Below are 26,029 nucleotides of genomic sequence, written 5' to 3' on the forward strand. Positions count from 1 at the left end.
TGAACCAGCAAGTATGGATTTGTGATGGTTGACCAATGAGTAGCTATGTCATGCATAAATGTTTTGAGCATTATTTTTTACATAAAACTTTGGAAAGAAAAATCAAAGTTTTACACCCAGTTATGTTATTTAATACAACTGCTATAAAAATCTGTGGTGATCCTTGCATTTATATGTATTCTTATCTCTTATTAATTTATTTGCTTCGTTGCACTTACCAATTTATCTTCTCCAAACCCACCTTTCCAGGAACCACCATAGGGCATAACTCTGTTCAATAAGCACTGAATCAGTACCCAAAAAATTTCTTGGACCGTTATCTCACTCAGGAAGCTCCACCGCTTGAAACCTCATTCTGCATAACTGTTCAATGTGTAACTGTCCTGTTTCCAGAACCACTAAAGTTATATCTTTCCAAAAACTTTATCCCCTCTTTTCCCTGAAATCATATCCAGCTACCACACCATTATTACATATGTGGACACTAGAGTACACTGGGTCTAAGTAGCATTTTTCTCATTTTGAGTAATTGGAAGTTGAAGTTTGAAAAATAATTTTTATACAGAATTGAAATATTAACTTTATTTATGTGTTCCAAAGTCTTAATTAAGTCTTTGACTATGAGTATCAGTTACTACCCTTTTTTAATTTTAGGTCCCTTAGACCCTTTTACTGTCAAGAAGTTGTCACTTGGATCCCTTGACTTCTAGGAAAAATGGACTATCAAGTAAATACAGTACTTTTATGAAATTAAAAACATGTTTATTGATACAAATGATTGTTTAAATTTATTAATTTTATTATTCCTACTAATTAATTGTCAGTCTGTATCGTACACATTTTCTGCTTCTAACTCTTCTCTTTCACCGACTAGTGATGTAGCTTCTTCTGTTGTGTTGCGAGGTAGCTCAATGTAAAAATTATGGTGTATTGGAGGCACAAATTGAAGGAGTCCCATCAAATAATCATATTTTTTGACGTGACGTCTAATAAATCGAACGCCGGCTGCACGCATGAAAAAAGGATGACTCATTGTCCCGTTACGCTCATTGTACGCTTGCGCTGCATCTATCTCTCTTCCACTCGATTGGAACAACCATAGATTTGACTTTTTCGAGGCACATTAAACTTGAAACACTCCCATTCTTTTCCTATCATCGTCCTATCCTTAACAGAATAACACAGATTGGAAGAAGTTAAGTAGCAAACATGTATATAAGTGATAGTTAAAATAATCTCTTCGATAAAGTAATAAACATATTTGAATTAATGAGTGCAAATAAAAGTAAATTTATCCATTAAATTGTAGATTTCATTTCACCCCTTCTTTGTACATATCTATACAAAAAAGTGATAATTCAATAAAAATTATTCAATTTTATTCATAAAAGTATGCAATCATTTCATCAATGTTTTGTTATGAAGTTGTCACGTTAAATTATCGTCTGTAAACAGACAACCTATTTCTTTTCTTTTAATTTTGGTTATGCAGTAGCTGGTGCCAGATGTACAGGAAGCTGTCCAATTCTTGGTCTAACCATTGGCAGTTCTTGAAAAGACTCAATACTCCCGACTGTTCTTTTGAAGTACAGTATGGTTGGAGAAGTCGTCTTGAAATAAACTTGCGTTCCTTTGATTCCTTTCACCGTTTTTGGGAAGAAAGTGTTCAGTTGTTAAATACTGATCAAGTCATCATCTTCCATCAGTGTTACTATAAATTCCCTGCTTGAAGATGCAATTAAGCCTACCCAGTCTTTTTGGACGTACATGTCCCTTTGACATTTTTTCTTCTTCACCTCTATAAGCCCAAAGTCTTTTGGCAGGAAAGTCCTCCACTGTTCCATGTTCTTCACTGCTTTCTGAAAAGAACAAAAAACACACTAGTTTTAGTCTCAAAAGAACAGATTGGACATCGCATACATAGGTTCTCCTATCAATTCAAGTGTAAATTGTAAATATATAACAATGGGTAGGTAAGTTTCTGAAGCAAGAATTAACAGTTATTCAGCGATCTTCAAATAAAAGTCATGTGGACCTTATTAAAATGGCTCGGTAAAACAGCAAATGTTAATTCCCACATTGCATTGCACCACAGTCATATTAATAGAAAAGTTTCAGTGAATTTGTTTAGGTTAGCATACAAATAAAATTACCTGACAATGTTTCGTTGGTCAATTCACTGTCTTCTCCAGGGTCGTAATCCTTATCAGCATCTGAATCATCATCGCCAAAGGTGGTGGATCTGTACAAACAAAAGAGTACCAGGTCTAGTAAACAGAAGTTAGTTTTGCAGTATTATTGTCATTCATTATTATATTTCATTATACCAATTTAAAATGCTAAAAGGAAAGAGAATAATAATGTTAATGAACTTTTTAGTATTCACTTTTAGCTAATTACCTGAATCCGAAAGGCTTGCACTACCGTCCATGAGGTTCCTGTGATTGTTGAGATATAAAGGGATCCTAGTGACACAGACCCCTAGTGCTCCAAGGAATAACATTTTTCTAGTTGGTGTAGGGGCTCTCCGCTAGGTAGCAGCACCTGTCAAGAAATCCACTTCGGTCTCTTTACCACTCAAAATATTGGTATTTCAACTACCCTATTCCATACTTAACTTGATTTCTTAAAAAATGTCACTTAGACCCCTTGTCTTCTGGTGTCCACATATATCGTACCATTTACAGAAAAAAAGAAAAATAAGAAATATAGGAAATCTAACAATGTATGTTTTCTTTTATTTCTTCAGAACAAATACATAATTACAGTATTAAACAAAAAATTAAAATTATTTAATATCACAAGTGTACATGTTAAACAACTTAGTCATATCAATACATTTTCACAACTTCACTTACAAATAAATTCTTAATCTCACACACGCATTTGTACAAAGTAATAAACATTAAAAAAATAATTTATGCACATTTCACAGCTAAATGAAATGAGTAAATACAAAAATTGCTTAACTCCACTTATATTTACTAGGCATTTATGGTAAGTTATATATTATTTCATTACTAGGTTAATTTAACAAATTCACACTTCTTGCAAAAAAAATTGACTAGAATATTAATGCTTTACCAGCCATAACAATTGGCAACTTAAACAGCCTGACATCGATCACTGCAACCAAAACCAATGGTGGCTTGTTGTATAGAAACGACCCATTACTGTCACAACATTAAATAGTCAAATATAATTTTATTCAAGAGGTTAAAAGATTTCAAAATATTTTAATGTTAATTCTGAAAATTAAATGTAATGTAAAATAAACATCAGAAGTTGAAATTGTTATGTACAACTAATTTTTAAATGATTAAAATAATGACTATCCCATTTAACTTTTGAATGTATTTTTAAAACTGGTAATTAAAACTTACAAGAATATTGAGGGGTGTGTGTTTGGTTTTAGAAAAAGTAATCTAAACTGGTTTATCTAAATACATATGTCAAAACTCACTTTTTTACCTTCAATATTTGCCAGTATGAAACAGAGAGATTTTACTGTGACTAAATATTTGTCTTTACGAGTAAATTGTCTGTATTAAAACAGATTCTTTAAAATTCTCCACCATATTTACAAAAATTTTTTAGTCTTTAAAGTGTCCATAACAATGTATTAATAGAACTTTAAGTCCTGTTAACTACAACTGGGCCGACATTTCAGCTAGAGGTACCAGATGGTAAAAATCATAATATGGTTGCTGATGGCCTCAAAGAAATCCCAACTTCCAATGATTTCACACAAAAGTACAATGCTTCTAAATTTACAAAGAGCAGAAAGTGCCCATTTTAGAGTTCTCTGGGGAGGCGGGCCAAAAGTAACAATCCCTTGCAATGTTCAGAGCTGAGGTAAGCTTCTGAACCACTGAAACACTTCGGTACAGGCAATAAGCACTATGTGAGCAGACATGACAATGGCTATGAATCTGTCATAATAGTTATGAATTTTCCTATACAGTTACGCTTTTACAAATGGTACTTCAGAAATTACAATTTAGGTTTAGCTCTGGCAAATATTTAAAATTTTGTACGTGTCGAGAACACTGCGTGCATGCTTGTAGCTTCAACGAATTTTCTTCGTGCTTGTTTGTCTTTGATTTGTGATGCTCCAAAAAGGAAAGTTGATCGACTAGCATCTGACATAGGAGATGGGTATTATGTTCTAGTTGCTTCTAATTGTGCAATAATAAATAATTTTTTTTTTGCCTAGTTAACAAAAAGTGTATATTTGAGTGTTTAACTATGAATTTTGAAAATTTTCTGCATTATGGAAAATATAGTTTTGATAGTGTTTTTACGACCACCTTCTTTACGTATTACTAGTGACTGTTCTTGAAAGTTGGCATTGTAAGAAATGTTGCAGCATTTCCATTAACAGAAACTGCAGCATGGCAAGACAAGAGAAAAATACTAAAAATAAATTTATTAAAAGAAAAAAGTTGTTGGTACTAAAAATTTGCAGGCTTGCTCCATTCTCTGAATTGGCTTGACTAGTGAATTTTAGTCACACCAATTTCGAAAAGAAAAAAAAAATCATCTCCTACATTGCATACAAGTGTGCTACAATGCAAACATGCCAACAAGCATTGCTGCAGCTGTGTTTTCGACAAGTAATTTGGTAACTAAACTGTGATACATACATTGGCCTTCAATGAAGTACACTGATGGTTCACAACTGAAACAAAAATGGCGACAAAGGAAATCATGCAGAGAGTCATACAGTTTTCCAACTCTGTACTTCAACCCCTCCCCGCTCCACTGTCAAGAGTGTCAAGCTCCACTCCCGAGCATTGCACGTTTAGTATTTTCGTTATGTCCTGAAATTGACTTAACTTGATTTGCTGGAAAATAAGTTTCAATTGAAAAATTTTTTAGCTATGCCAGAAACACGAGGGTATGGCAGGAATGGAAGTTCCGCACCCGATTTTTGGCGGCCCACCTCTTCCAATCCACTACAAATAGTGCACTATCTTTGAGGTTGTACACACATCACATCTGTGACAATGCGATGACAATAGAACAGTAATGGAATGAATTGTTGGGGGAGGGGAGGGGGGGTGGAATACCCTGAGAAAACTCACCAGCTTATGGCAATGTCCCAAAATTTCCCACTTGCCCAAAAAATCAGGGTTCCATCCCACCAAGAATAAAAACCCACATCACGTTGGTAGGAGATGTGCTCTGGCCACTCAAACCCTGCAGCTTCTACCAGAAAGTTATAGGCCACAGTTATGCAGCAGGGCATTTTTGTACTACTTCCCAACATGAATGTTTACATGAACCGTAGTTTTCGCTGGTAGCACTCCCTTTTCCCCCCACCAATTCACTCCGTCGCTGCACCCTCTCTCATGGTTCCCAACCTTGACATTGAGACGTTTCGCCCTAATTCATTCACACATTCATAATCTCATGAGCTGCTCATTTGAAGCTCAAATGTAAAAACATTAATACGTACAAATTTAAGCAATGGATTGCTCCTTCATTATGCCCAGCTCTAACATCATTTTCGTATGCTTAAAAAATAATGCAGCCCTACTTAGTACTTAGCAAGGTACATTAAATATGTGTATGATAGCTGCAAATTCTGAACTTATTACCTATGAATAAAATTGCACAAGCTTAGAACACATTAATGCATGTGTTATGTGTAAAATATAGTTGGTGAAAACAAATCACCTCTTAAATAACAATTTTTTAAAAACCGTTTTTGAACACTGGCTGGCAGCTGAATGTCCACAACTGGTAGTTTTTCCCACTGAAACAAAAAAAAAAAAAAATATTTATCTACTAATAATCTAGTACTATTTTTTTTCACTATACTAACTAATGAATCAAAAATTCCCAAAAATGTGAATCACACATGATACTGATACTATAAAATAAAAACATTTTCTCACATATCATTACACAGGCGACACAGAAGGGGACATCAACATAAAAATGCAAGTCAACATAAAGCTGCTGGGCATTAAAGTTTTGCGACTTTCAGCACCAATTATATTTTGTAACTTTTGTAACCGATTATTCAGTTTCATTACTTCATGATCTGTACCACCCTGTTAGTACATGTTGTACAGTTTACTGAACTTAAAAAGTAACTATCTTAGTTACTATCAAATATTGGCATCTAACTACTGCTATTGGAAAATTTTGAATTATTTAATTTTGACTCATCAACCAAATCTGTTTGTTTCAAAAACATTAAAATATATGACGGAAAGGTGCGATGTTCGAGTGGTTAGATACCAAGGTGATCCAGGTTTGATTCCTGGCGGGGTCAAACCCGGATTTCTAGCTAGCGAGTGGGAAATGTGACAAGATGTCGCAGTGGCCTGTGGGTTTTCTTGGGGCGCTCCCGTTTCAACCAACCGATCCATTCCGTCACTGCTCCATAATACCCCATCTCACCTCACGCATTCTTCAGGCTGGCCTGAACGACAGAACCCGGATTTCTAGGTAGCAAGTGGGAAATGTGACAGATGTTGCAGTGGCCTGTGGGTTTTCTTGGGGCGCTCCCGTTTCAACCAACCGATCCATTCCGTCACTGCTCCATAATACCCCATCCCGCCTCACGCGTTCTCCAGGCCGGCCGGAACGACCGGTCCGTCCCTCGGGTGGGGGCAGCCGGCTGCCTGCAAGCGTCAGCCCCGTTCCAGCCACGTGGACGCCAGCTCAGGCAGAGAGAGAAGGGAAGGGACACGCACGCATCCACTCACGTCTCGCTGCTACGAGTTCCTGGAGGACTTTGCGGCGGGGGTGAGCAGGGGCGTCCTCTCCGCCGCCTGCGGCTGGTCGCCCTGGCCCCGCTGGGCGAGAGGGAACTGCTGCCACATGGACCGGCCGAGGCTGATGTCCTGGCTCACCTGGGGGCGCATACCGACACGCAACAAATTGAATTCAATATAACTAAAAAGTAAAAATTAAAAATATATTTAAAAAATTGGTTGTTTGTAAAGTCGATTTACGGACGATAGTTTAACGTGACGACGTCATAACAAAACATTGATGAAATGATTGCATACTTTTATGAATAAAATTGAATCATTTTTATTGAATTATCACTATTTTGTATGGATACAAAGGAGTGAAATGAAATCTACAATTTAATTGATACACTTTTATTTGCACTCATTAATTCAAATATGTTTATTACTTTAACGAAGAGATTATTTTAACTATAACTTTTATACATGTTTGCTATTTAACTTCTTCCAATCTGTGTTATTCTGTTAAGGATAGGACGATGATAGGAAAAGTAGGAAACGAATGGGAGTGTTTCAAGTTTAATGTGCCTCGAAAAAGTCAAATTGATGGTTGTTCCAATCGAGTGGAAGAGAGATAGATGCGGCGCAAGTGCACAATGAGCGCAACGGGACACAGTGTAACGGGACAATGTGCGTAACGGGACACATTTGCGTGCGTGCAGCCGGCGTTCATCGATTTATTAGATGTCACGTCAAAAATCTTTAAATTTTAATATTTTCATGCCATGGTCATGAAATTACTGTATTGTCGTACGGATTACATATACTGTACTTGCAAATTTCCAAATTGATATGACAATTAGAAGCAGGTTAAAATCGACTTCCAAGATTCGATTACACAGCTACATGTGAAGCTGAAAAAAGCGTGTTAAAAACCACATGCTCTGCCTGTGAACTGCATCACTCATGCCACTTTAGTCCGGGGATTCCTGAACCTCTGCACAGGCAAAGACAGATGAGAGATGCAGGATGATAAAAGAGGATGCAAATGGAGTTAAGTCACTTGAGTTATTTCTGCAGCTCTTCATGTGGCTTCTTACAAAGGCTCCCCCCCCCCTTTCGACCAAACCGCTTCCACCCTCCCAAACAACCACTGTATATCATCACATTCTTTGCTGCTTTTGAGCTAGTCATAAATAACAATTTTTTTTTAAAACAGCAGCTCGGTGTTTCAAAAGAGACAATGCAAATCACTTTATGGATGAAAGTGGCACCAGAAATGATATAGCAAATATGCAATAGATTAAATAATTTGAATAATTTTCATGAGCTATCCTATGTACCACATTTACCTGCAGAAGTCGCCTCGGTGTATGGGTCACCCTCAAGTAAGAGTTGCACCATATATCTGTCTAAAGTAGAGTACAAGTGAAGTCTTTTTTTCCGTGTCTCAGCTTATTGGAGCATAAGAAATATGGAACTGGTTTTAACCCTCTGTACTCTTTTTGTCAGCTTTTTGTGCTGATTAATTACTGTGTAGAAGGAATGGAGGCCAGCCCACTTTTCTCTGCTTCTCCCCTTCTGATATACGTTCCCTCCTAATAACAAAAGACAGCGCCATTGTATTTTTTTAATCCTCCCCCAGAATATAAAAAAAAAAGCAAGCTACCATTGTCAGTTTATTTTACAAAAACTAGCACCCACCCATGCACGCACGCAATCGTCAGCAAGAAATTCATGCAGGAGCTGAAGAACGTGCGGTTTTCAAAGCACCAACCACCAACGATGGCTGTAGTTTTGTCATGGACTGTCGCGTTTGAAAGCTGAGGAATTTCACGCACAAAACAGTTATGTTGGGTTACAGTTGCGCCTTAAAAACCTGTTGAAATAGACAAGTGGAGTTTGTGCCAGTTCACGGACATTTACAAGTCTGGGTGGGGGAGGGAGGAAGTACCGTAAACACCACTGCATGGCCTCACGCACTTACAGAAAGCATACATACAACCTCGCTGGTTTATTTTTAGATTTCCCTCCTCCAGCCAAATGCCAGCCCAACAAGTCACGTGACTCTGCCATTAACAGCTCAGCTGGGCGTCTGGTGCAGCAGCTGGGCAGACGTAGCACAATGGCTCTATTCATAGTACGCACTGCTCAGATATTTTAACTGAACAATTTAAACTTACTCATAAATTACTTATTAAAAACCAACACAGGAGAGTTATTTATACACATACTCAAGACACACCACAATTATAAAGCCTTTTTTCCCCAAAATTATAAATTAACATATAAGTTTCACTACACTAATTAAACTGAAAATTGGCATAAAATATGCAACCCATATGCGGGTAAATACGGTACTTGAATTGTGATTTCCAATCCGTAAAGTATTTTTCATAAACTCATAATCAAAACGTTTGGGATCACATTGTTTTCAGTCACATTATTTTCGGGTAAATAATGTATGCATGTTGTAATTTTCTGAAAGAAATTAAGAACTTTTCAACTCCTATTTACCCATAGCTGGCCTAGTTCTTTCTCCAATTTTTTTTTTTTAATTTGAAACAGAACCTTGCATACACCATTTTATAGTGTGCATGACTACAATGAAAAACCATAAAAAAAAAAGCTTTCACAGTGTGAGTGACGGCAGACTGGAGCATGCATGACATTTTCCAGTAAAATCCCTGATGATCCTGACTTCTCTCAGATTTTCCCTAACTTTCCAATGTGTCGACATCCTGTAAATGTAATGTTTAATGTGGAAACATGTAAAGCAGCTGTTTACAGAAACTGCAGCACTCACATGTCTTTGATGAAGCTCATGCAGGTACAAAGTACTGAGGCTCATATCAGCTGCCGTCAAGTCGATGGGGTTCGGGTTTGTGCTAGCTCCTCGACCAAACGCTGACGTACCCAGGGAGCTGTTCGTTACCTCTTGTCGCTGTTGAAGGCTGTGAACAGAACACTTTAACAGTAATCTCCTCACAGTACCTACTTACCCAACTGCATGAAACACTTTAAATTTAACACTACTGCCATCTGTGTTACCGGCTGCAAAAAATTATTACTTCACGGTGGAGGGGCGGGAATGTTGGAATGTTTAGAAGGGGCAGGCACGATGGTTTGTGTTTCTGGGAGAAATGAGCTTTAGCCTTGAAGATGTAAACCCGGAGAGGGAGGGGTAGGCCATACGTCATGATTCCACCGCTGCCACCGGTACGCACCAGCCACGAGTTTCCCACGCGCCCACTTACGTCGTAGAAGCTACAGCCACCACATTTAGAAACAGAATGTCCAATTTTTTTCCCAAACAAAATAAATGCTGTGCTTTAAAAAATAACTAGTTTTATTAACTTTCATTAGGATTTTTTTAAATTTTGTTTTCGATTATTTATATTTTGGTGTCAATATTTCTGATGTTTCGGTGGTTCCTAAGAATGTAGGTACGTATTCGTATAGTCGCTACCGTCGTTACATCTGGGTTTGCAAACTCGGGGTCTAGTGTATCTTGGCACACATTTATTCCATTTGAAAACAAAACAAAGTTCATATGTAAACGATTTATTGACTGATATGTAACATGAAACAATCAGGAGCATATGCAGAATTTCATTTCAGAGGGAGGGGTGCGAGAAAGAACTACTTTTCTCGCTGATGCTTTCAATTTCTCTCTTGTTGGTGGGAATAAGACAATTTTAATATTTTATATATTTTTTAATTCTTTACTTTTACGGTGGGAATGATATTTTTGTTTGTGATTTTGGAGGAAGGGGTGTATCCCCCCTCATCCTCACCCCAAGCATACGCCCCTGAAAACAAGGTTCCCAAAATCATTTATTATGGGCGAGAGATAGAACAGCTTTATGATATAACAATTATTAGAGGTCAGTAAAAAATTGTTTTATTTTCCATCACATTTTGCTTTTAAGGTTGAGCATTTTAGTTTCATTTCACAGTTATAAAATTTTATGTGGTTTCAAATCCAAAATAATTATTAAGATGTCGCAGTAAAATGTTAGTACAATACTACGTGTAACTCTTGTAAAAATCTGTAGGTACGCTTCGAAAAGATATTACGCAGCACACTTGTATCTTTGGAGAATATCTCTATGGTGGAAACAGGTATTAATTGTTTCTGAATGGCTCAGAAAGTTGGAGGTTAAAACATTATTTAGCAGTTGATAGACTATGCTTCAGAACAAAAATAACGTTGTGGTAATAGTTTTATGTTAATCCTCAATCTTCTTGTTTAAAAGGTTTTTTTAATACTTTGTAAAAACTGCATATTCAAAGAAAATTTTCATATTAACAAGAAAAATTATGTAGTAATTTTTTTTTCCCATGATAAACATATGCTGCATCTGCAACTATTGTAGTGAAAACATGGCAAAACATTAATATGGAAGATGCAAGAATAAACTTGGTGTGTACATTATGAAGAAGTTCAATTTGCATTTTTGTTTTTGCACTTGATGATACTTAATATTGTTAACAATGATTTTAAGTTGCATTTCATTTTTATTTTGTAAAAACAAACTATTTCACGGTTTAGTCGCAAATGGAGGTTAATTTCCGTGTTAGTTTGCGATATCGTGATTTGCAAAATTTCCGTGCCATAACAATATCCGTTATATATTGAAGACACGCCTTCGTTAAGAGTAAGACCCACACTAAGAGATTTATACGGACTATAAAATAGTACGTGTAGATAGCAGTACCAAAGATGTAGTCCAAAAATTAACTCAAAATTAAAGACCATCTAATGACTACAGACAAAATTTTATTGTTTTATTTTTAAGACAATTTTGTTTTTAAAACATAAGATTTTAGAGTTATTGTTTTATTTCTTATGAACTCTTTTTATTCATAAAGAAAGCACAATTTTCAACAAATATGACACTTAATTGTTCAATGATACTTACTTCACCAAAACAGTATAATTGTGACAGATATATGATGCACTTTTACAGTATAATAATTTGTAATAAGCATGTAAAACTACTGGGAACAATAAATATAAATCGGCAAGTAAAATGTTCCAATGAAATAATGTAAAAATTAGTTACTATTTACAGTTGTAATATCAAAAAAAAAAGCTAATTTTTTTTTTCCGATCTATTAAATGCAATTGTTTTTGTAATAACTCCATACTAAATAAAAGTAACTCACATTCATTGAATTCAATGTATTAAAAGATTACATTTTTTGTGTTTTCATTAAAAATGCTAATTAATTTAATGATAACTTTGTTGCATTTTGGTGTTTTATGGTATTATGGTGTATAACTTACCTACATGGTGTTATACATTATATTGATGTGCTTTTCGGGGTTATTTCGGCTATATCGCAGCTCTACCAATGACTTCCAAGAGGACACAATTTGTAGCAGCCAGGCATTCCAGTAAATGATTTAATAAGCCAAATTTTGAAATGAAAAACTAACAATACAAAATTATTACGATGTAAAATCTTTTAAAACAAAGATGGTGTCCATTTCTGTTCCCATCCCCATCCCTCGAGGCGGGAACCAGCCAAAGGTAGCGGGCGCCCAGCCTCCGCACCTCAAGACGCTCACCTGTGCAACAGCCCCAGGTCGTAGTGCAGGGGTCCCTCGGCCCTGGTCAGGCCCCCCAGCGCCGGGCGCCTGCCCTCGTGCCCACTCGAGTCGGGCGCGAACGCGGCAGACGGCACGCCCGCCCCCACGAACGCATCGGTGCCCGGCGCCTGGTTGCCACGCAGCAGGCTGGTGATCAGGCTGCTGAACTGCAAGACACACCCCGCGCAGTTTGAAACCTCGTCCACGCTGAGGCCACCAGCAGCAATCAGTTGAAACACGCAAACCGTGATTTTCTTTCATCCCGATCTCGACAAAAATAAAAATTCGACGTGGAGTTGAAACGGTCAAACCTAACATTCTTTTCACAAAATAAATTTCCTGAATCAATACATATATTAGTTATATTTACATAACTACAAATTAAAAGTACTACCATCATAATGTTTGGCAATTATCAGTTCCTGCTTTAACATCTCCTTAACAATTGCTCTGCTAGTATATGTGTGTTTATCAGACCTGTTTGAATATTTGAATTTTTTGAAAACTAATAATAAACTATTTGTATTCGATTCAACCTCGAATACAAACACTTTAAAATAACTATTATATTTGTTTGTTTACAAATACCTGACATAGCATACTGCGTGAGTTTGAAACATACCAACGTTCACTGCTGAGATTGTCATTTGTGTGATGTAAATACTTTTTTTTTTTTTTTTTATGTTTAATGGGACTTCATAATCAACAACATGAACAATAAGCAGTGTTTTAAACATGCAACAAGTATTCAAAGTTTTTTTTTTTCGCTACTGTCTCACTAAACAGTACGGGAGAAAAATTATGTAAACCTTTCAAAACACTGCATTTTTGTCATTTCAAACTTGAAAACAAAATGTTATTTGTATTCTTTTCGTCACATGCACCAGAAATGGGGAGAAAAAAAAAAAAAAAAGTTTGCCAACAACCATGGACTACAACACCACAAAATAGGGACACTACATTGAGATGGGCATTCAAAAAAGTAATCGATAAGTCACAAATTGATCTAACATCATGTGATATTTTGTATATCTACAGACGTTGCAAATCAAAAATATATTTAACAAAACGAAATTATTGTTTTACAATTTCAGATAAAATTATAGCAGAAATTGTGTTTACGATTCATTTACTTCATGAATGAGTGTGTTCCTTCAAATTAAATGAAAAAAAACTCTAAGCAAGGATTCAAATTAGGCAGCTATAAAGTGAGGCAGCAGATGCAATGGTAAGACTAGGGTCTTGCATTCCAGAGAGGAATAGGGTTCAAATCCCAATTCAGCCATGGTTTTCAGGCAAACGATGGGCTATTGTGTCACAATCTGCCATGGCATGTTCTTACCCCAGTTTACACAGACGAACAAAGTAAGAACCCTGTTATAATGTTTTTCAAGAGGGAAAAAGAAAAAAAAACATTATAAACAGGAAAACATTATAAGCAGGAAACACTGATTTAGCACTTGATAGTATGTATGTACAATTTTATAAAACTACGTAAGAACATGCGTCATAAAACAGGATTACTGTAACTATTTGTTATTGTTTCCCTAGGTGAAGATGCCAATAGACACAAAACTGCAAACTTGAGTGTATGGTACTGTATTCGATATTGTATCGAATGCTACAGTGCACAGGGTTAGTTAATTAGCCAGTGCTCACTGGAAGTGCCAGTGTTACATTTTGTTTTCGCAACACAAACCTATTTGAACAATCTATATCTATGGTTTAACGACTGTAAACAAAAATGTAATTATTATGTGTTGATATTATTTAATTTACGCGTTTAATTTAATTGGTTGAATAATGGTTGAAATAGTTACATTTATAAAACCGTTTGCGCCACAAACTGGATTCAGAAAGCAAACATTATAAGCGGGAACAGCATAATTCGTGAAATATTATAAATGGGAAATAAATACGTTGCTCTTGTGGGGAAATTGTCGGGACTTAAAAAAATATGGCATTATAAGCGGGAAAACATTATATGCGGGAACATTATAACCTGGTTTCACTGTAGTAGGTATATGTGCAACATAATGTTTGAAATCCGTTTTTCCTCGTTGTTGAGACCTAGGAGAGAACTCCACTAGAACTGCAACAACACTCATTCATGAAGTAAACAAATCGTAAACACAATTTATACTAATTTTATCTGAAATTGTAAAACAATAATTTTGTTTTGTTAAATATATTTTTGAGTTGCAACGTCAGTAGATATATAAAATATCACATGATGTTAGATCAATTGTGACTATCGATTTATATGCTTTAGAAAATAATATTGATTACTTTTTTGAATGCCCATCTCAAATGTAGTGTCCCTATTTTGTGGTGTTGTAGTCCATGGTTGTTGGCAATTTTTTTTTTCTCTCCCCACTTCTGGTGCATGTGATGAAAAGAATACAAATAAAATTTTGTTTTCAAGTTTGAAATGACAAAAATGCAGTGTTTTGAAAGGTTTACACAATTTTTCTCCCGTACTGTTTAGTCAGACAGTAGCGAAAAAACTTTGAATACTTGTTCAGGGTGTCTACTAGGTCATGAAAGTCACGAAAAAGTCACGAATGTTGTAAAAGGTCACGAAGGTCCCGAAAAAGTCACCATTTTTAAGTATATTTTGGTAAAAGTCACGAAAAAATTAATTAAAAGGCTAATGTGTATTTCTTGTGCACTGATCTTGTACATATTTACCATATTTTTTTGTGCTATTGGCAGCTTGCATTTTCAGGAAAATCATCGGTTAAAATGTTCCCACACAATACATGTAAAGACCCCGCGGCACCCACCTCGTCTCCGAGGGAAGACACCGACCGCAGGGAAGACAGCAAGGCGTTGTCGACGGGCTCCAGCACCTGGGTGAGCTCGTCCGCGTCCCGCCTCGCGTGGTTCCGCACCGAGGTCACGAAGTTCTGCTGGGACTCGTCCGGGGGGCTCCACTCCGGGTTGGTGTGCGTGAAGTGGAACAGCGACAGCTCGGTCTTCCCATCCTCCGCCTGCGGCCGCACCGAGTTCCCCAAACAGAAGGTAAGCACTGGCAAATGGAGACTGTGCTGGCGGAAGTTAGGCCCGACCACCCATTTCCTCCTCCCAATATGGTGGTTATACGAAGCAATCATTACTGTCTTACAGACACAGAGAAGTTCTTTTAAGGGGTGCAAAAGCTTCACTCTCCATCATGAATAATAATGCTATTAAACTAACATGCCTAAAATATACACTGAGCAAAAATGTTTCTACAAAACATAACGATTTATTGGCAATCTGTCACATTTCATCCAAGACATTACTGTACGTGTGTGCAATATGAATAAGACAAAAAAGAGCATCTAAGATAAAATTTGAAAAACTCATAACTTTTCCCCTCCATTATTCTTAACATAATTTTACTACTACAAAAAATAAATCATGGTCCCATGACTCAAAAAAGATGTGTAGATGCGTACTCAGTTTGATAGCTGCAACAAAGTAAAGAAATAAATCATGTTTAATCTTCTATCTTGCTAACGTTTTATCGCAAGACACTAGCTGCATCTTTAAGATTCCATTACAGTTTGTGCACATTAAATTTATTTTAATGCCCTCATAAATTGACAGTACTTCTATCATATGTAAAGTTGTAAGTCGAAAATAGCCACAACCATTAAAAATCAATATTTCTAGCAAAACAAAAAAGGCTAATTTAACATCTCATTCTATACTCTCATCTCATTTTAAAAAATGAATCCAAAGTGATATATAGGTAGAGACCTGAAAAAGTAGATGTTATTTTTCTGAAAAATAGGTGTTATTTTTCTGAAAAATAGGTGTTATTTTTTTTCTTCAAAATAGGTATTATTTTCCTTACTTTAAAACTGGTACTGATTTTTTTTTTTACAAAATTACGAATTATTGTTTACAAAAACTAACTAGGGAACGCACCACAACGCGGAAATGCCAAATTTACCACAACGCCGACAGCTAGAAAACTGCTGTGTACCACAACGCCGAAATACACTAATGCCGAAAAATGTCATTGCAGGACTGCTACAAAGGTTAGGTTAGGTTAGACAAGGTTAAGTTAGACTAGGTTAGGCTAGGCTAGGGTAGGCTAGGTTAGGTTAGGTTATATTACGCTAGGTTAGGTTAGGTTTGATTGTGGTATTTCGGCGTTAGGTACATTTAAGAAACACACACAAATTCATTCAGTTGTTATTTCGGCGTTGTGGTACACAGCAGTTTTCTAGCTGTCGGCGTTGTGGTCAATTTTGACATTCGGCATTATGGTATTTTGGCATTGTGGTAACGAACCCACTGACTTCTGCTGTTCTTATCTCTTTTTTAATATGTAACTGTGCAGCTGCATTGTCTGCACATTAACGTTTTTGGGTCAGAAGCGTAGAAACCTTAATGTTTGAATTCTTCCGACCGTATACACGCATTTACGGTAGGCTTACGCATTTCAAACAAAATATGGGTAACTTTACACTTAATTTAACATTAGCTGTACAATTATTTTAACGCAATGCTCAAAATCCAGAAAACCACAACGAAAACAAACACCTCATATAATCGCACAAGCTACGTTACTCGTTGATAAAATAATTGGTTTTCGCGGCAAACTTGTTTACAGCTTCGTAGGATTTCATATTTTGAGGTTACGATTGAAGTTCCATACTTGTTGTATGTCTCTTTCGTGTTATTCAACTATACCTTTAAAATATGGGTATAGGAAAGTTTAAAAATTAATTTTAATAATTATTTAACAATAAATATTGTCGTTTGTATTATACTACAACGTAATTTACGTATTAAAGTTTTTGTCAGAAGAAACTTGTTTGTATGAAAATAACGAACAAAACAGAGTGACCAACATGAAATCTCAAACATTCTTAGCCAGCCGATTTATTTTCAACCCAAACGTAAAGGCACCGTTAAAAATATAAAAGTAAATTTAATCGATGTTATAAGAATATGAGAACAATTTACGAAAGAAATTGAACATTGCATTTTTATAATTATGTATAAATATATTTCAAGCCCGTGACAAATTTTATTTTTATAGTACAAGTGAACAACCGTTGAGGAAAGGAAGATGGCGACTAAACTAAGAAATCAAAATAACCGCAGTATCTAGAAAAGTAATTAACTTACGGAAAATCATTGTAAATATACGTATGAATAATTAATTACGATTCATCTTTATTTTGATACGTAATTGTTAGGCGGATTTTACAAAATTTCTTTAAAATGTGCCAAAAGCATGATAAATAGGCGTTTTCAATTAAAAGTGCAGAAATTCGCGTTTTACATGTGAAAATGCTTAAATTCGCGTTATCGTGGTAGCAAATTTTTCAGGTCTCTATATATAGGTATAGATCAATTTTTTTATCAGCCATCAAGCTAAATTACGAACCCAATTAAGATTCTGTTACAAAATTATCATATTACTATTCAATTCTCCTTTCGACCTTGATTTTCAATGGTACTGAATGATAAGTATTTAATGCCAATTTTTCTCAGTATATAAGGTAATATATAACAATGTGTCCCACAAGTTTCTAACCAAATGGAAAAAAATCTCAGTGTACCCAAATTATTTCCTGAATTTTTTAAATCAGTAACACAAAGAGAAAGAGAGAGAGAGAAGAAAAGCGAGGAAGAGCTGTCTGGTCTATATATTCACAGCAGTATAAGTAATCACCGGAGTTTGTTGACTAGGTTTGTGATCTCCTGTGTGGTCCAAAGACTCCAGGACGCTCTTCGTCTGCCACAGCGGGTTCCCGTGACGACGGACATCCATCTGTGCGAACGAGCACACGTCACCCACGCCAACAACTTCGACCGTGAAGTTGCGGTAAAAGTCGACTATATCCAGCGCCCTGTGGCGCACGATGAAGCAGAGAATGAAGGGCGTGATGATTGGTGAGAGAAGTTCTTCCAGAAGGTACACCTGTAACCACAAATGTACAAATGTTTTAACTTTCTGTACAAACATCTAACTGCCTTGTCAAAACTAAACAACGCCTATGTTATGTTTACAAATTTAGTTTTAACACCAGAGTTTTTTTTCTGCAGATAATAGTTCACAGTTATTACTAAGGCCATGATTTAATGGTTTTATATTTTGAACCTCCTTGTAAAATATTTAACACTTTGTTAAAATTTGTTTTAATTTTATGTATGTTACTGGCTCTATTAAATATACATACTTAACTTTTTTAGCAGTTGCCCAAAGAGAAAAAATTTATTAGCTTGATTACATGGCTGTAATTTCTTTCTGGTCTGACCTAGTTTCCAACCCTAATTTTAACTTTTGTCAATGTCTTAATATTACAATACTAATACTACTAATAATAACAATATTAATAATAATAAACAATATGCAATGTTAAGTGTTCATTTGCCTCATGCATTTCATTGAGTTGCATAAGATAGTGACTGCTTTTATTTACTTAACCGTTAATTAAGAGTTTAAACAAGGTGGCCACTCTATTTGAGATACATAAATCCAGGTTTTTGTAAAGAATTTCCAGGTGTTGCAGTAAGGAGTATTTTATTTTTGTAATATATGATGATACAACGCACAAGCATCTATACCCGAAGTACGCTGCCCGTATGTAACTGGTTATCATCACAGCATGAGTGATAATAATTGAGGACATTCTAGTTTTTTTTCAGCTATTGAAAATACAGTAACACTGAAATAATAAATATTACTGCTTCAAAATCCCAACTACCTTATGCTTAACAATAACAAAGCTCTGTACCATAAAAAATTTCTTAATCAGCATTAATGGCAAAAAAAAAAACTATTATATACAGTACGATACAGTTTATCTGAACAACCAAACACCAAAACTATTTAGAAACTACTTAAATTGTGTTTTTTTTTATTTTATTTTGATAGCCGTATATTTTCGCCAAAATAACACAAAATCTACATGAATGCTAGAATTTTTTTAGGAGATTTTGCAGTTGAGTTAAGTTATAACAAAAAGCCCAAGTAAAAAAAAATATATATATATATATATTAAGTTTCAATTTTCAAAGCTCCGCTGTCTCCAATTTAAAATAGTCTAATTCTCCAGTATAAATTTAACACATGACAGTTACAAACACAATATTCTATCACTATCAGTTAACTGTCACCTAGCTAAAGTATGACATACAGTAAAACCCTGTTAAGACCTTTTTAAGGGACTGGATGATAAAAACTCCTTAACAGAGAAAACTTATTAACAGGGAAATACATAGTTTAAATTCAGTTGCTATATAAAAAAATTTTTTAATCAAATATCATACTGTATTAACTCAAAAATTACACATATCGTCAGCATGCTGGAAAAACTATACAAGTATATTAATTATTATTTAAACTAAATTCAATTCAATAGTCACAATAAAAAAAATTATGAAAACGACACAAGAAAAAAAAACAGTAACTTAACATTTACGGTTTTGAAAAATACTGGGTCAAAGTTATTTGTTTTAACACATTTTCAGACTGATGCATCACAAAATTGTCCAACTCTTCCTCTCAGTATCCAGAACATTTTGTGTGTATATCAACTTTAATTTTTTTACACTTTGAGAAAACACTAGTAGCCAAAAGTTGGTCTCACTTTATTATGATTCCGTTCAAAGATGTCAGCATCCCGAGACTTTTTTGCCATACTCTCTCTTGGTATCAAAGGATTCGCATCATCATCCAATATTATTTTCAGTTTTTTCTTGAAATGCCAAGCCTTCCGTTTGATGGGTCCTCCACTACTTGTAGATGTCATTATACACTGTTTTTCACAACACTAAACGTTTATTATGCTTAATAACCTTAAACTCATCCCTAAAAAGATCGCAAACCAAAACCCCTTATTTGTGGGTTATCAATTATCGTTTACTGAGCATGATACAAAGTGCGCGCACTGCTTGCAAAAAAATAAAAAAATGCAAACAGGTCAATGAGTACTGGCTGAGGGTAATCTGGTTTGCTGTGTATTCGTCACATGGTATAACTGGAATAGGGAAAATGGACTAGCCTCTAAGTGTATACAAATGCAAGCAGATTTTTGGTCAAAAAATACACTTGTAGCAGCATGTGGCGTGCGGCAAAGGTTTCGACAGTCATGTGCAGTACAAACTATTTTTTTATAATTTGGAAATAAGTAAATTTCTTAAAATGAACAATAAATTGAATTTCAAAGTTTGTTTAGAGATAAACATAAGTTTATTTTTTCCCACAAATGCTGAACGTTATATGCGGGGAGCATCTATTAACGCAAATGTTATGAATGGGAAAAATGAACATTGGGTTGTATGGAAGTTATCACGGGAATAATTTTGGGAACTTAATAAGCGAGAAAATTTATCATGCAAGAACATCTTAAGTGAGTTTTACTGTACTTACCTGATACCAGCGTGTTTTAACACAGTTAATCGAACACTTTATTTGTTTACAAAGCGAGCACTTGCATACTGAACACTCGTGATCACTACCAGTTCCCAGCAATGCAAATTGCCGAGTACGGTCTGATCCCAAACAAATGTAAAATACAGTCTGCAAAAATAAAATAAAGACACCGCGCCCAGGAAAGTAACACACGGAGGTACTCGGACGAACATCGACGAGGCGCGAACACAAACGCCGATGGTGGTAGGAGAAACTCGACTCACCGCTTTGTACTGAAATATCTGGGAGAACTCGTTGCGCACTCTGTGGGTGTGTGCCTGGCCGCGCCAGCTGTCAGGCAGGTAGTGCACATGAGCGAGCACGGCAGTCATCAGCTTCTCCGGGCACCACACCAGGTTCTCGTCCGGTATGAACACCCTAGAAGGAACGAATTAGGAACAGATATAGATGAATGAATAATAGATAAAGGAACGAATGAAGAATGAATAATAGATGAATGAAGAATGAATAATAGGTGATTGGATGGATGAATAAAAAATGAATCAATGAATGAGGATTTGATGTCTCATCTTTTGTGTTCACTTCTCTGTTATTAAGTGTGTACAGATCACTTGCACAATTTTTCCCAAGAATTTCCATTTCCCCCATTTCACTTACCTAAGGTAACAAAAAAAAACTGCCAAGCCTGATAATACAGTAAAACACAGCTTAATAAAAAATTCCACTGAAGAAAATGTCCAGCATAAGATCAAAAAAATCAAGCAATGTACCTATAAATACATACAAAATATCCCTCTTGATAAGTCTGAAATTTCTAAGTAACTTGAGAGACTTCTTAACAAACCTTTACTGTGTCTATCACACACAGCCATAAACATCAAGACAACAGCGACGATGAGGGCGTGATGAGACGAGAATGAAATGGTGAAGGAAACAGGAGTACCCTGAGGAGAACCACCCCCACCCCCCTTTCCAGGCTAAATGGCAACGTCTGCCATGTTTCCCAAATGAAAAAAGATTGAGTTTGACCCCACTGGGAATGGAACCCAAATTGCTTTGATGGGAGAAGGGTATCTGCCACCACCAGCGTTATTTGGTATCTAAACCGCTTTGAAAACCATGCTTTTTCATAGACATATCTGCACCAAATCAGATGACATGAAAATGGTTCATACTCTCACACTCACACAAACACAGTCTCTCACAAATATCCTCTCATTCACTCTCACACACACATAATACATACTCTCACGCAAGTACTTACACAATTACACTCAAATCTCTCACATACTATCACACACTGTTTCACACACACACCAATCAAAACATTCCGAGCAGAGGCGAGAAAAAACACACAAATGTGAGTTCACCTGGCACCAGCTATGATCGCCCCGAGTATGGTGATGGTAGTGACTGTACCCTCCACTTTGAGCAGGTCGTCGTCATACAGCGTGCACGCAACCGCCACTGCAAACAACGCTCCAGCAATGAAGGCTACGAACCTGCAGCAGACAAAACAGACACACATAATGTCTGCCCAATCAGCAAACCTCGTTACTAAATTTTTTTTTCCACGTGTTCCTTTTTTATTTAAGTTCCAAAGAATTACGTTATGCAAGTCCTCTCCAAGCCTCATAACCACAAAATTTCTCTAAAGAACACAGTTGTCACTTTAATTAACCTCTTTAACTACCATTACATATAATTGGCATTCTTAGTATCTCTGGAGTAGTAATATCAATTATCAAAAATGAAAATTAAACCCAAGGAGTAATGAAATATGCCTAGTGTTACAACCATAAATTAGTATGAGTTACAAATTATTTTTTTCCCTGTAAATTGTTTTCTTCTGGGAGTTAATTAGGATGACACTGTGTATTAATATTCTATGAACAGTACCAAATGCAATACTACCAGACATAAACAGTTCTTGATTAACATTCACTGTTCACATGTTTCCAAATTGAAATGGTTTTATTATTGTTATTATTATTAGTGTTTTTATTGTTTAAATTTTTATTAAGCATCTGGAACAAAACACAAATATGTGTGTGCATTTGTAATGTACACAAAAATGTAAGAGTAAGCACCCTTGTTGATGCCTTCAGCAACCTACGCAAGAGTAAACAAGTGTATTTGCTGACCGATGTATTCACAATAAGTAAATTTTTCATCCAATTGCTCTTAATAAATTTTTATTACAGTTTTATAACTAAAAACCATTTCAGGATTTCAGTAATGTAATTATTAAACGTAACTAAAGCAACTCATTTGATGTACATTTAGTGGTGTTCATACTTCATACCACTTTTACCTCATAATGCCCTAAAGGTTTATTTGCCCTCCAAAAACCCCTTGCAGTTATGGTTGTCAGTTGACACCCATGGTAACAGCTACAAAAGGTAGTCTTTCTTTGAAATCTACCCAAGCGGGTGTTTTCATAATTTGATATCTAAATGGAAAGCAGGTATGCTTGCCAATGGATAAAAATATTTTCCTTCTTACATGTAACATTAACCTATGGTAAACACTTTGCACTAATACAGGAAAGCTTCACTATAAAGAACATGAAGGGACCAAAAAATAGTTGAGTTTGTTATACTGAAGTTCTTTATACTGAAACATAAGCATTGTTATAAATATGTATACCGATAAACACATGAAACACTTTAAGTGTTTTAAGGTTCAGTATCTCAGTCATTAGTCTATGGCCGCTTGAAGAACCTGTTCACATACTCTCTGCTGATGCTTTGTCTATGGTCAGGAGACACATTGTAGGCAGAGCTGCCAACCTCAAATCACACCCATCAGTAATGACAATTATATGAAAAAAGTACGCGTAAATCATGCACAATAAATTTTTCCTGAGGAATTATTTATTTATGACACACACAAGAGAAAACAAAGGACAATAATATGCAAAAAAAAATTAAAAATGTAGGCCTATGTATATGAATACAATGAAAATTAATGAATCGAAGAAAAAAACTATTTGAACAATACAATCATCTTAATATGTAAGAAATGTCATTAATTTTACAGGAAATTTTCAACCTTCAATTCAAAGTATTCAAAGTTATACTTTTGAACAATTATCTTTTTATTTGCTTCTTTTATCCTGGTTGGAAAAGAACTGTCTTATAAACAAACAACAGAAGACAAACAAAAGAACTTGTAAACAATAACTCTGCGTTCGTTACTTTCGTTTTTTTCAGATGTAGCGAAAAAACTACGATATGGATTTATTGCTCGTCATGACTATAAAATGTTCCGCCTGTTTCTTTAATTCAATGTGCCCTCTACAGTCATCCCTTCCACCATGTGCAATCGAAAAGTCAAACGTGCATACATTACAAAACGCGTGGTGTTCCAAAACATTTGAAGACGACAAGCATTGCCATTCTTTTGAATAGTTAGGTCTTAGGTCGAAAGTTTTGAAGAATTGCGTTCTTTTTTTTATCCCCCAGATACTCGCTTCATTTCTACAACCGGCCGGTAGCCTACAACTCACGTAGTTTCGGTTTCCTACCACGTTCGTGCAACTTTGGATTTCTCTCAAAAATTGAAATTAAAAAAATCGAAGGGTTGGGTTAGGTTAGTCACAACATGCTTGTTTTCATTGATTTAGCGGCTGAAGTGGCGTTAATACCGAAACGGAAATCTTCGGAAATTCTTGCAGGGAACCGAAACTACGTGAGTTGTAGGCTTCCCACAACCGGCACTGAAGAACACAACACTATTGAAAAAAGGAAAAAAATTTCACGTCTGTAGACACGACAAAAACAATATGGTGAAAAAAATGAATTTCAAGAAATAAATTAAAACAGCACAGGTTAGCCAAAGTACCGTACAAAAATTATCGTGATGTAAGTAGCCAACAAACGAAAAGTCCGAGAATATGTACTATTTGTATCGTACAACGGACGTAATACCATTCCATTATTATTTCAAAACACGAGAATTAATCTACTCATGTCGACAGTACATGCGCACACATACTAGTTCCGTTATTGTTTTTGTTTACGTACACGCTGTTACGTTTGAATAAGAAAATTAAAATTAAATTCCAAGTTTTTGGATGGTAATTTTTTTCAAAATTTGCCTCAAGGTTGTTCGTTCAAGTGAATATTTTTGTTTCAGGAAGAAACGGACCGTCGTAAAATTCGTTAAGATGAAATACAATTCAAGGTTATTATATACGTTTTTGGCGGGACCAAACAATGAGTTCGGTTAAGTGAAGTGTTCGTTTAACTGAAGTTCGTTGTACTGGTGCTTTCCTGTACTAATATTAATTATAAGTTGTACAATTACCTACCTGTTATAGGTGATCTTGACGAAAAATGTGGCACAAATGCATCTCAAGTTCCAAAACAACCAATTCTTATGATAGTAATTAAAAACCTAATGTTGCACATTGTACTTAAACAACTGTGCAGCCACACGCCAACACAATGTCTACAAGAAGAAAGCATAATGGTGAAGAATGTAGAAAAATGAGCTTCAAAGTGAGTGAAAGTCATTCTGATGTGGAGAAAAAAAATATATTTTTTTTCTCGATGGAGGATTATCAAAATGTTTGGTTCACCTTGAAACTGAGATTGGCCTCTAGTCAGGCAAGTACTACAGTATGTTTTAAGATGCAGTACTGAAACCAGCCTCTAGTCAGTCAAGTAGAGTACATTTAGAATGCAGTTTTGACACCGACCTCTAGTCAGACTAGAATAGTACATTTAAGGCAGCAGTTTTGACACCGACCTCTAGTCAGACTAGAATAGTACGTTTAAGGAAGCAGTTTTGACATATGCCTCTAGTCAAGTAAATATGGTACATTTCAGGGTGCAGTTTTGACACCTGCCTCTAGTCAGCCAATACAATTTAGGATGCATTTTCTTCACCGGCCCAAGTACGGTACGTTTTAGGAAGCACGTTCAGCTTAACAGTTGTTCTGACGGTCACAGCTGGCCACCTACTTGGCGAAGACGGACATGATGGGCGACGTGAAGCTGTTCATGTACTGCGATGCCGGCCTGTACGCCCGGTTGAGGCGGGCGTTCAGCTCATGCTCCAGCTCATTGAAGTGGCGGAGGTACAGCCGACCATAGATGGACCACCGACGCGAACCAAGGCTGCCCGGCTCGCGCTTGATCATCTAGCAGAAACACCAACACTACGTTTTCAGTATCCACAGAAGCTTGAAACAAACATAAGCTTTAACCAGAAAACCAATACCCCCTTTTATCGCATAATCATCGCACCTATATTTTTGACCATCAAATTTGGGATAAAAAAAACTTCTCCCATAAACGTCGCATGATGTTTTTTGGTCCCGCTATC

The 26,029-nt window shown here is 36.0% G+C and overlaps 1 protein-coding gene across 4 annotated transcripts in view; it reads right to left on the bottom strand.

Annotated features, from left to right (window-relative positions):
• Positions 1–113: 113 nt before the first annotated feature.
• The window catches only part of LOC134531908 (autophagy-related protein 9A), a 56,251-nt gene continuing 30,335 nt past the window's right edge, over positions 114–26,029 (bottom strand). For all 4 annotated transcript variants that reach the window (XM_063367940.1, XM_063367941.1, XM_063367944.1 and 1 more), the window contains 9 exons: positions 25,666–25,844; positions 22,066–22,197; positions 20,959–21,112; positions 17,990–18,238; positions 15,096–15,302; positions 12,289–12,476; positions 9,517–9,664; positions 6,723–6,869; positions 114–5,761 (listed from right to left, as the gene is read on the bottom strand). In XM_063367940.1, the coding sequence (XP_063224010.1) occupies positions 6,732–6,869; positions 9,517–9,664; positions 12,289–12,476; positions 15,096–15,302; positions 17,990–18,238; positions 20,959–21,112; positions 22,066–22,197; positions 25,666–25,844 (1,395 nt within the window). In that variant the 3' untranslated portion in view covers positions 114–5,761; positions 6,723–6,731. The remainder of the gene's footprint in view (positions 5,762–6,722; positions 6,870–9,516; positions 9,665–12,288; positions 12,477–15,095; positions 15,303–17,989; positions 18,239–20,958; positions 21,113–22,065; positions 22,198–25,665; positions 25,845–26,029) is intronic.

The sequence above is a fragment of the Bacillus rossius genome, chromosome 5 (genome assembly GCF_032445375.1).
Source record: "Bacillus rossius redtenbacheri isolate Brsri chromosome 5, Brsri_v3, whole genome shotgun sequence".
NCBI classification, from domain to species: Eukaryota; Metazoa; Arthropoda; class Insecta; order Phasmatodea; family Bacillidae; genus Bacillus; species Bacillus rossius.